The following is a 12,529-nucleotide window of genomic DNA, read 5'->3' as shown; positions in this document are numbered from 1 at the left end:
GCGATATTATTATTTTTTTATGCCATTAGCAAACCCTGTAAATAGGAATGTATGCCAAGGCTGAGAAACTGCTAAATTACCTTCCTCACTTAGGCTGGAATCCAATTATCAATAAATTATGCTCTCATACTGGATGGAGCTATGAGATTATATTCATTCCTTAAATGTTTTCTGCTTCCAATTAAAATGCATACCGTTATTGATCTTGTTGATTTTTATGTCCTGGAATTTGCATAATCTATTAAAGATGAATGATTAATGAACTGCTTAGTTTTGCATTCCAGGGGCCCCCAAAGAGAAAGCAAAGTCGGCCATCTTTTGTGTCCTCTGTTTACCCTAACGGGTCAAATGATGCAGTTTATTTGGAGGAACGGTGGCAGCAATGTCACAGAGTTGGCGTGCACACGCAAACACACACAACCACACACACACACAGAGATGGAATTTAGGAGGATTATTAAATATATGCAATATATTAGTTAATGATGAAAAAAACATTGCACTTTAGTAAATCCATCCATCCATCCATTTTCTGTTCACCCTTGTCCCTAATGGGGTCGGGAGGGTTGCTGGTGCCCATCTCCAGCTACGTTCCAGGCGGGAGGCGGGGTACACCCTGGACAGGTCGCCAGTCTGTCGCAGGGCAACACAAAGACATACAGGACAAACAACCATTCACACACAACACTCACCCCTAGGGAGAATTTAGATAGACCAATTAACCTAACAGTCATGTTTTTGGACTGTGGGAGGAAGCCGGAGTACCCGGAGAGAACCCACGCATGCACAGGGAGAACATGCAAACTCCATGCAGAAAGACCCCGGCCGGGAATCGAACCCAGGACCTTCTTGCTGCAAGGCAACAGTGCTACCAACTGCGCCACTGTGCAGCCCACTTTAGTAAATTAATCCAATTAATAAAATATTCAAATGCAGTGTCTTTTACATATGTGTAAAAGGCCTTATAATAAATAAATCTATTTTTGCATTATTCTAAGTAAAAATATATGGTGAATAGGTTTTACAAAGAGACACAATACGTGGCTGCCTTAATGCTTTGAATAAGGGCATCAGGACAACACTTAGTCTTCTACCATAACATTTCACAAAGCTGCATACAGATGGAGGGATCTTTTCTGATTCTCTTTGCACTATTTCTCTATTTTCTCCATATCTAGAGAATGAAGAAAAACGTTTTTGGAGTCATTTCTGTGCTAATTAACCTTCCTGTTTCCATTTATCATTGTGTTGAAAAACTCAATGTCCACCCTATTTTCATTTAACTAGTAAAATAAGCCACATTATTATTATAAATCTTTTAGTACTGTGATAAGTTGATGTCGCAATGCACTCTAACAAGGTTCCTTTGAAAAGGAGAACGACCCTCTCTGTCCATGTTTAAATGTGGTTGTGTTTTTCATAAGCCATTCAAGAGTTTAGTACATGGAACAAACGACATTTTAAGACACTTTTTTTCTGAGTTGACAGGAATAGAACTAGTGAGAGTTTAGTGAGCTGCAAGCTGGGTTAGATAATCATTCTCAGCAGAGCCTTCCAGGAGGCTGAGGTGTAAATGCGCGCCCCTGTGAACTCCAGCAGATGTTAAAAATAAAGCTGGTAGTTTTATCTTTCTTTTTTTGTCTTTTTTTTTTGCATCCACTTCACACCCACACTGAGTGACAAACAGTAAACCCAATCAGCTGAAAGAGCTGAGTGCTTTATTTTAGAGGACATTTCAGCTGCACACACACACAAACGAATAGAGGCTCCTTTTTATGACTTGGCAGCACCAGCTTTTTTTTGTGCTGAGTTGCAAACAATACGCAGCTACCTAACCTGCGGAGCCTGGTGTGTGGCCTGGTGACAAATGGTTCGTCGCTGCTCAGTTAACGGCTGCAGCCCCAAGCTTAGAAATTAATTCTTTCCCTCCTCCTCCTCCCTTAATACTCATGCTAACCTTTAAGCACACATTTGATAATGAATTATGTTAAAACTGTGGACTGTGAGGGCATTTGACTCTGCAAATGGTCTATGCTCAACTAAAAATGGATGCAACGTTCAACTTCTTGGTGTAAATAGTCATAAATCATCACATAAACAGTGAGCAAAAGCACATGTTTGCTGAGTTCACACACTGGAAGTTTTACTCAAAGGGATGAAAACTTTTTGCTCTAGCAAACAATGTGCACCAAAGTTCCTCTATGTACATTTAAAACTAAGACGCTCACTTGAGAGTAGCCAGTTGTTGCTGTGTCTGAAAGCGTCTCTCCGAGGATTGGTACAGGTTTCCTAACAGTTTATTTCTATGGTTGATGGGGTCTGTAGATGTGGTATCAGTGGTCGAGCGGAGACAGATGTTGGAGAACTCTATACCATTCTCTCCTCTCGCAGAGATGTGTTTGCAGAGGGAAAAAGGTCCCCATGGACTCCAAGTTTATCTTCCATCTCCATCATCAGGCCCCGGGATTTGACAGCCTCCCTTTTTTCCCCCCGGTGCTGCCTCGTCTCCAGGACAATAAGCAGCACCATGTCTGATTAGATTCAGAGTTCAGTGGTCTTGAACGCAGCATTTGTATCAGTTGTTGACGCTCCGTAACAACCGAATGTTTCACAATGGTTGCCCAGGTGCTCAGAAAACAGAAGCAAACTGTAGAAAACGCTGGAGGTCTCGAATGGAGTGCAAACAAATGCGTCCTGAACCACCAACAATCTGATGCAATACTTCACTAAACAGGCTGTCTGAAAGCTGCCTGTTCCATGTGATAATTTGCTAAGCAGCATTAAGATTCCTTGTAATTTCATCTCCCTTTTCTCATTTAAGTTCCGAGATACAATATTGTCATAACTTGGTTGTAAATTTGTTCCCCATTGTAAGCAGTTATTACCATGCCTGCAATATTTTCTTTTAATATGAATCCTGATTAGGTGGCAAAACAGATTGATGCTGACGTTTAGTCCAAGGGGAGGCCAAGAACAAAGTGCACTACAAACTTAACAACTGAAATCTTAGAAATGTCAGTGGTTCTGTAAATATATTTTTGTGAATATTCAAGCAGTTGTCAATTTTGCGTAGTTTTAGATGGAAGCCTGTGACTATATACACGGAAAGTGATGATTTGGAGGCGGTGCATCATTAGTGGTCTTTATGTAGGAAACATGTAGTTGAAACAAAATCTGTACGGCTTGTCAGCGAAGAGTGTAAGAAGCAAACATTAAAGCGGTTAGAGTGACTTTTTTTAATGCTATTTTCGCACTGCCTTACTTTTCTATCTGACCTTTTATGTTTTATAAAGGAAATTCAGAGCAATCATGAATTTGGGACACAAACCTTGTGTAGCAATTTTATTGTATGTTTAGCTGAAGATGCTTTGTGCTACGATCAGCCTGCAGGGTAACAAGACTTTTGAAAGGTGTTGTAACTTTGAAGACTTATTGTGAGTGCATGGTGGGTATAAATTAACTGAAGAGCAAAGTTAAGCACCAGGTTGTTGCCATTATGTCTGAAAATTATACGTCCTACTTGGATTTGGCATGTGATAAAGTTTTGGTCTATCCAATTAAATCCTAAGATGACTCAACCTGATATCAAATAAGCCATTTTTAATGAGCGAATCTTATTCTATAGTCATTCGTTGTCTGTTTTTTTTTTTTTTTTTTTTGTTCAAGTGAACATTTAGAGCTATGAAAGGGTTACGGAAAAGCTGCTACAAAGCACTCATCTGTGTTGCCGTATTCTCGTGCATTTGCTTTTGAGAGCTGACAGTGTTAAATCCCTCTTCAGCCCTTATCTTAATGAGGAATCGCAACACACAGTCCTGTTGTAAAACAACAATGATGGGGGAAGCAGCTAATGAGGCTATCATGATGTCGGGAGGGGCGAAAGAGCCATCTCAGGCTCCTGCAAACAGAAGTAGGGCTCTGCTGCACGGTGTGGAGGGACCGAAGAGAGACAGAGCTCACATTGATTGCACAGGTTCAAGAGGCAGAGCCGGATGAAAACCGAAAGATGCCAGGACTCATCAGCTGAATTAGATCAACGCTTGATGTTTTGAGCTGCCTGCGAGCTGATTGTTTGCTTATTCTGCTGCGAGAGAGCAGCCGTGAGATTATGCTGTTTGTTTTCCCAAAACCATAGGGACATTTTTTATGCGTTTGAGCTTGATTGATCAGGCACGACGTGTTCCTGCAACATTTCACTGGTGTATGTTTACACTCAGTTGGATGAATTACTTCGGGGTGCGTATAAGATTATTATCATAAGCTATGTAAATGAACAAATCAGACACTAAATGCTGCTTTTCTGTTCAGTATTCATGTAAGATTCCTCACTCCTGAAATATGTAAAGTCTAAATCTATTATAAGAAAATATACTTATTGTGTGTTTTTTCATACCTCCATCTCATCTTGCATGTGTGACTGACTCAAATTTAAGTACAGAACGTGTGGCAATGTATGTCTGCATCCTATCAAGTTTTTCTTTTTTTTTCCACCTGCCAGACTCTCACCCGTCATATCCGCCTTCCATGTGTGTAAAGCGGGAGCCCCATGAGGCATCCTTTGCTCCCTTCACCCCCTCTTCTGTTGGGGATTCTGCTCTAGCTGACATCTTACCCCACCAGTCCAGCCTCTCTGTAGATGCCTCCACTCCCAGCTACCTTCCCCATGCCCACGGTCCCTGCTACAGCCAGTATGCCAGCCAACCCTTTATAGCAGGTACAGCCTAACCCATGAGGCCCGATAGCCGAATAAAAACACGAAAAATATCCAGCTGATTTACCTCTCTGTGCTCACTTTTGCCCGTTTAGCAATTCTTGGTTGTGCACCAAATTAAAACAGCCACCTTCCTATGCTGCTTTTTGGCTCTACTGTTGTGGATACAGGAGCTGAACTGACTGTTCGGCCCTCATTATCAGAAGCTAGGCTCTTCCCCTTTCAGCAAAGCTGCTCTCCAAATCTGACCTCCTGCTCATCTCTTGGGTTAACAATAGACCTTCTAGTCCATCCAGCCTCGTGACAGAGTCAAAGTCAGGGGGGTCAGGGGAGGTGCAAAAAGGGTGGAGGGCTGGCGATGACTGCAAAAGCATAGAAGCTGTTGCCTGGGACTGGCTTGGATCCCAGGCACCCTTACTTACCCAGACCTGGTGTTGTCACTGTTAATTAAAAGTCTGAATATGGAGCAGAGTGCAGAGATAGTTCTCGCTGGTACAATGTTCTTGCCAGTTTTAGCTGCTGAGCTTAAATAACTAATGTGATGTTGCAGTATATTATTTATAATACAAATGTTTTACACAAATTTACTCCAATAGAGTTGGAATAAGCTTCATGATTTTGCAGCTCTGCAGGAGCAAAGCAAAAGCCATGCGATCTTAAGGAGTTTCATTTATGCGTTTTGATTTGGATGAAGTTAAACTTTAACTCAAATTAAAAAATTATCTAGATTTACAGTTTTGTTTTGTTTTTTTTAAGAATCGCAATATGTATGTTTATGAATTCAAGTACCCGTTTACTAAAAATAAACGGGTTGAATATGTGAAGACAGATTTTTTGCGACTACAACTTTTGTGGGGAAAGGACATTAAAATGCTGCAAGCCCCATTTCATTTATTTATTTATTTTACCAATAAATGTAATCTTGTTATTATCTGAGGTGTAGGCCAGAAAAGAGTGAAATCCTTTAAAAAGGGGGTTCAAAAGAAGACAGAGACGTAATAAATTAATGATAACATGTTGTAACTCATTTGATGTAATTTTCTCTCCTGTATTCATGGATAAAGATTTTATGAACATAACACTCTGAGGCTGAGGATGACAATTTCCACTGCTTGGCCTTCATTTTGGTTGTGCCACTCAAACAAAATGAGTGACACATCACAGAAGCCCTAACCAAATAAGTGTCCAGAAAGAATTGTGAGCTATTTTAATTTTGCAGCAATAAATTAGATTTCTTTACGTCAGTTATTGGCACCACCTCTGTACTTCACTTTATACATTTATTGTTTGTTGGTGTGCATTGCAAAAATATATATCTAAAAAAAATACCTGTTTTATTCACAATGGTGCTTCACTTAAATACATTATATTCTTCTTTGTGCATACAATCTAAATTTCTATTTAAGTATTTTAAGAAAGCCTACATTCTTTAATAATTGAGATTTAATCTTGCTAATATAATGAATTTGTGTTCAGCTAAAATGTTCAATACTACACTAAAAATACTGTATTTAATTTGTTTAATTGGTTTTTCTATTCAAGTATGCTAGTTATAACACCTTAATTTGTACCTGCAGGTCGAGAAATGGCGAGCACCACTTTACCTGGCTACCCACCCCATGTCCCCCCCACAGGACAAGGCAGCTACCCCACCTCCACACTTGCAGGCATGGTTCCTGGTAGGTCAAGCATTTATTTATTTTCTGGCATCCTGATAATTGTACTGCTAGCAAGCACAATGCACCTTCCTTTCAAAGACTCTCACAGAGCTTGAGGTCATTTAGGAGTAAACACCTGTTTGCCAAACATTAAGATACAAAAGCAGCAGCGGAAAGAGTGCAGAGCTTTGCTCCTGGATTGAAGCGAGCTCGTTATAGCTTTAGAAGTCTGCGGGTACCGTGCGGTTAGCGTCTGTGGATGAGGACATTAGATGAACTCGATAGACGATCACCACAATCAGCGGCCGTGAGATAGGACAGTTCCTCTCAGTTACACTCCAGCTCCCAGCGCTCATTACCCTCGCCGTTTCCACATGCGGCGCGCTGTCACCAGCCCCGTCGATAAACACTGCCTGTGCTCCTCTCCTCGCCTCCACGGACACGCAGGGCTACAGAGCGTATCTCTTTCCCCTCTACTTAACCTGTAGTTCAGGTTCACAGCAAACAGTTAAGGGTCAGAACACAGAGGCGTAGAGGGCCTGTAAATATTTAAATCACTATCTCTCTCAGGGACGAGCTCGAGTTACACGAGCAGCAGTGAGGATGCTATAGCTGCCAGTGTGTGTAAATCTGTAGTCCAAACAGCAGATGACACAACTGCCTCTGTTGTTTAAAGACATACGCAGCTCAAACCGCAGGAGGCAGCACTCAAAACAGTCTTGCAGATTTTACAGTACAACCTGGAGTGTATGCATTACCAATTTTCAAAGAAGATTATGTTGAGCCAAAATTTTATGTTCCTTATTTCAGAAGTAAAATACAAATACCTTCAATATCCATAATCTGTGGACTTTTTCTGCTTCTGCGCGGTTTACTGATTGACCCTAAACAATGGAGCTGCCTGCTGATGGAACGGCCAGGCTTTATAGTCCTACAAGGAAGAGACACTTGGAAACCCTGGACATCACTCTGGGATATGCTGAAATCCCTACGAACTGGACATGACAGACGGAGAGAGAGAACCTGAATGTATTACGATGTGCTAGAGAAAAGGATCAGTGCTTAAACAGACAGACAGGAATCCTGGATTTATAGTAAAAAGGGCAGAGGAGAGACAATTGAATTTAAAAAGAAGATTGCTAAAACAGAAGTGACTTGATGGGATGATAAATACATATGAATCGTACAATGCAAAATGCACATATTTTTCTGTTTACAGTTATCTCCTCTAACTGATTGTCTCTGTTTTCTCACCAGGGGGTGACTTTTCTGGAAACCCTTATTCTCATCCCCAATACACAACCTACAATGAGGCTTGGAGGTTCAGTAATCCAGCGTTACTGAGTAGGTACATCCACTGACTTTGTCTTCATTACTGGGCCTTGCTGAAGTACGTGTACACGCTCAACTTTTACACAATTTCCCACATTAAAATAATGAACCTAAATCATGTTGATTGGGATTTTATTCCACAGACCAACATACAGTAGTGAAAAATTATGACCAAATGTAAAAGAATAAAAATGGTTTTCTATTTTTTGACAATTTTTTTTTTTTAAATGTATGATAAGACACACATTTATGTTCAGGGCTCTTTAGTCTGAAAACCTAAATAAAATCCAGTCAGTTAAAAAAAGGCATTTAACAATTAAGTAGAGTCCATCTGTCTGTAAATCGTTTTCAGTGTAAATCCATCAGTTTTATAAAGTCTTCAGAAATTAGTTAGAGAACATCAGTGAATAAACAGCATCAAGAACATCAAGGAAAAGATGAGGCAGGTGAGAGAGAAAGTTGTAGATAAATTTATAGCTCATAAGGTTATAAAAAAATATATCGACCTTTAAAAGTGAGCGTGGTATATTGACAAAAAAGTACTGTTCAATCATCATCTGAAAATGGAAAGTGTGGCACAAATGCAAACCTGCCACTACATGGAAAACAGAAAACATGTGGAAGAAAGAGTTTTGGTTACATGAGGCTAAAAAAGCACCTTGAACAAAACATCTTGAACACACTATATCAGTAATGAAACACAGTGATGGCAGCATCATCCTGTGGATTTGTTTTTTTTACAGCAAGGCTAGGAAAGGTGGAGTTGCTATCAGGATGGATAATGCAAAACTAAAAACGGTTAACCTACTGATGTTAACATCTGGGATGCTGCAAAAGGCATTAGTTTGGGATGGAGGCTAAACTTCCAGAAGAAGAGAGATAATAAATGGGTCCAGGAAATTTAATGCTTTAATGTCCATTAATTAATCACATATATTTTATTGATTTAAAGAATAGGCAGAGGAAAGCAGAGACACTGAATATCTTTGGTGTTGAGCTTATATGTCTATTTATTTAATAATTTAGCTGCAAAAATTATTTTTGAATAGAAAATGTATTACAAGTATAAATATAAATTACAGACCCTGCAATTAACTTGATTTTAATCAAATCCATCCATCCATCCATCCATTTTCTGTTCACCCTTGTCCCTAATGGGGTCGGGAGGGTTGCTGGTGCCCATCTCCAGCTACGTTCCGGGCGAGAGGCGGGGTTCACCCTGGACAGGTCGCCAGTCTGTCGCAGGGCAACACAGAGACATACAGGACAAACAACCATGCACACACACACTCACACCTAGGGAGAATTTAGAGAAACCAATTGACCTGACAGTCATGTTTTTGGACTATGGGAGGAAGCCGGAGTACCCGGAGAGAACCCACGCATGCACAGGGAGAACATGCAAACTCCATGCAGAAAGACCCCGGCCGGGAATCGAACCCAGGACCTTCTTGCTGCAAGGCAACAGTGCTACCAACTGCGCCACTGTGCAGCCCCTTTAATCAAATCCCATTACTAATTATAAACATACAAAATCATATTCATATGTTCGAGAAGCCTAGTCAAAGTCTAGAGTAGACTTAAATCTAAATCAAAATTAGTGGCAAGACTTTTAAAGCAGTCTAAAACCATTTGCAAATGAAAATTTGAAGAGATTTTATTCCCCAGGTGTCCAAAGTAGAGTCCTAACCCAAAAGACTTTCAACTGTATTTGCAACAGTGGGGTTGAATAATGTTTAGCATACTTTTCTGTCATTTATTTGTAAATACTTGTGATTTACAAAAAACTGATAAATAAATAAATATCTTTTCATTTCACAAATCGTATTAATGTACACTGTAATGGGACAAAATGTAAAAAAAAAAAAAAAGAAACAGGGACAAGGTACAAGGCAAGGCACTGTAACTGATCTAATTTAAATGTGTTTTATGCTCTTTTATAAACGACTAAAATCACCAGAAGCTGTGACTTTTCCTTTTCGAGAAAGTTGTCCTGCATAATGTTTCCAACGGTTTCCAACGGCTCGTTCTTCTGTTAACTTTCAGGTTCCCCTTATTATTATAGTGCCGCATCCCGTGGCTCCGCGCCTCCCGCTGCTGCCACTGCCTATGACCGCCACTAGTCACCCCGGAGACCAGCTCAACCTGCAGGGCCGGAGCTTCAACCTCCACGTTGTTCCCGTCTGAGAAACACTGGGACCTCTTCATCTTATGCGATAAAGACGAAGGATGAACGAGGCTGGAGCTGGCGCACCCAGCTCTAGCTTTTACGCATTTTGGGTCAGAGCAAGGGGTGGAGGGGGTCCCGAAGGAGTTTGGAGCCTGTAAATTCCTCACAGGCTTGAACATTTCCAGAATGACTTCAACAGAATCTATAAATATATATATTATAAAATATAAACTGAAGAAAAAAACTGTGTGAAGAATACCATGTGGAAAAATGTTTGTGGGATTTATAAATTTTTTTCTTTTGTCTTTTCGTTGCTGTTGTTGTTGTTATTTTATTCATGAATCCTCACACTTCTTTATGTAATAAACTGCAGTATTTTTTGTCTGCTCTCAAGAGACATGTCCAGGAGTGATTGATGGTGGTCCCACAGATTGATAATGTAGCAACTTACACCAATGTTGCGGGCCTGATTTTCACACCTAAAAGAGATGGGTTCTCTACATTTAAAGTAAAACAAACCTTTTTTTTTTCTGGTGCTTTGACATAATTCCTTCGGCCGTCCTTCTTCTCCTGCCCATCCTGAGCTATCAGCACGTCCTTTGATGTTTACCGATCCTTGGTTCCCAGAGCAACGTCGCACCTGTGGCAAACAATCAGATGTAAAAATGTAAATTATTTTGCAAAGTATAAAAAAAAAAAAAGTGTGGTGACCATGAATTTATAAGGGTCATGTCAGGATTTTAAATACTTCAACAATGTGAGGGATTTTTCTGTCAAAGTTTTTATGTAAACAAACTTATCAAAGATTTTCTGGATTGTTTTTTTTTTGTTTCCTGTCATGTTCCTTTGCTCTTTTTTGCACTAACAACTCCATTTAATTGATTTTTTTATCGTCTTTTTGAGGAACAGTTACTTAAAAATCTCAGTTTAATAATAGCTAAGTTAAACACAAACAATTCATCCTGGATCTCTTTGACTAAATGAAGCCTCTTGATTCAGTTGCATAAGTAAAACCACAAGATGCCCCCAAAGCTTAGAAAGATGATGCAGTTGTGACAAGAATAACCATAAATTAGCTTCAATAATTGCCTTACAAGCTTGTTTTGTCAACCTTAACTTACACCTATTTAGTAGAAGTCATATTTTTCTCTTCACAGAGACTGAAATTGAGCATTTGTTTTTGTTTGACTGTTTGTTTTGGGGGGAAATATTCTGTGAATCTACTCCTCCTACCACCTTTGCCAAAGACTTAGTTTGATATTTAATATTTTATTTACAGTAAGTTTAATATTTCAGTATTATCTTATAAATGAGTCAAGACTCAACATGTACGCCGAGACAGGTGAACGACATAATCCATGCGAGGAAGGTGAAATCCAGTGGCTTAATATTCCAACAGCTGCAAACTAAGTGCTGCTTTTTAGAAAGATGTGTGAATAATGTGAAGACAATTTGTCTCTGTAAATATATAACATCATACAGAAACACCGCTGCAGTATCGTACTAATGTACCAGCTCCCTTTGTAGATAAACACACTGAAGCTCATGAAAAAAAAAGAAGAAAAACGTGCATTACATTTGTGTCTCAGTGTGATGTTCTGCTCTGAGGAAAGTATAACCTATGGCTATATAGCAGTGGCAGGTTTCAGATGCTAACATCCACATAGGTTGTCTTTTGTCGTTTTTGCTTTTTTTATTTTTTTTTTTTCCTTTTTGATTTGTTGTCATGATGGTGTTTTATGTCACTATGCAATGAGTTGAATGGCTTTCTGTCGCTGTTTTGTTGTCGGGCTCAAAATAACCGGTCCCCATGGAGAACAGTACAAAGGTTAACTAAAGGATTCAAACAACTCGTGGTGAGAATTAATTTTTTTCCTTTAATTGTTTTCACTTCCCTTTCACGAAGAAGTCCTGGGTAACAATCAAAGATGTCATCCTGTTTGCTGTTTGTAGGTGTAATCATCTCCTTGTGCAGAAACACGGAATCCTCAGACACAAAACTGTCCACCATCTCTCTGTTCTATGATTAACAATGGGCAACCAAGCTAAAACCTGCTGTCAGGAAGAGAACCAGGAAAGAAGAGAACACCACTCAATCTGAAAGCAATCTTCCACAAATTGCACTTGGGATTTGTATATCTGAAAATGTAACAACGTGGTCTTTCCTCCCGGACGTGGAGGACCTCTGCTGGACCGGGTCACCCGCTGCTGTAAAAGATGATACAGGACAAGTGTCACGGACATTAAAAGGATCTGATGAAAATCTATAAGGAAAGCCTCGTGGCCTCAATCATTGTTCCTTTTCAGTTCTGTTCCAATTCTTTTTTTTTTTTTTGTGCACATGAGAAATAAATTCTTTTATATGTCCATTGTTGACTTGATGTGTGCTCATTATTAACCCCATAAGAAGTGATTCAAGGATCAAGGTTGAAGCGGGTGTGGGAGAGTCTCTCCTGAGGGCTTATTGACGTTTGGTTTTATGAATAGTCAGGACTACAATGCACTTATGGATTATTACGCTAAAATATGAAATACACAAAGTTTCATGGCATGATGTTGAAGTGTATTTTTTGTGAGGCAGTAAGAAGAAACGATGTGAATGATGATTACTGTTTAATTAGCCCGTGTCAATCGTAAAAAGAACAACAGTTTTATGGA

The 12,529-nt window shown here is 39.7% G+C and overlaps 1 protein-coding gene across 5 annotated transcripts in view; it reads left to right on the top strand.

Annotated features, from left to right (window-relative positions):
• The window catches only part of pax2a (paired box 2a), a 37,712-nt gene extending 25,474 nt beyond the window's left edge, over window positions 1–12,238 (top strand). For 4 of the 5 annotated variants that reach the window (XM_028005951.1, XM_028005952.1, XM_028005949.1 and 1 more), the window contains 3 exons: window positions 6,289–6,390; window positions 7,627–7,713; window positions 9,748–12,238. In XM_028005951.1, coding sequence (XP_027861752.1) covers window positions 6,289–6,390; window positions 7,627–7,713; window positions 9,748–9,824 — 266 coding nt within the window. In that variant the 3' untranslated portion in view covers window positions 9,825–12,238. The remainder of the gene's footprint in view (window positions 1–6,288; window positions 6,391–7,626; window positions 7,714–9,747) is intronic. The other variant, XM_028005953.1, reaches the window with a different exon arrangement.
• Window positions 12,239–12,529: the final 291 nt, after the last annotated feature.

This window comes from Xiphophorus couchianus, chromosome 22 (genome assembly GCF_001444195.1).
Source record: "Xiphophorus couchianus chromosome 22, X_couchianus-1.0, whole genome shotgun sequence".
Classification (NCBI taxonomy): Eukaryota; Metazoa; Chordata; class Actinopteri; order Cyprinodontiformes; family Poeciliidae; genus Xiphophorus; species Xiphophorus couchianus.
The sequence above is the reverse complement of the archived record's forward strand: the minus strand, read 5'-3'. Positions and strand labels throughout refer to the sequence as shown.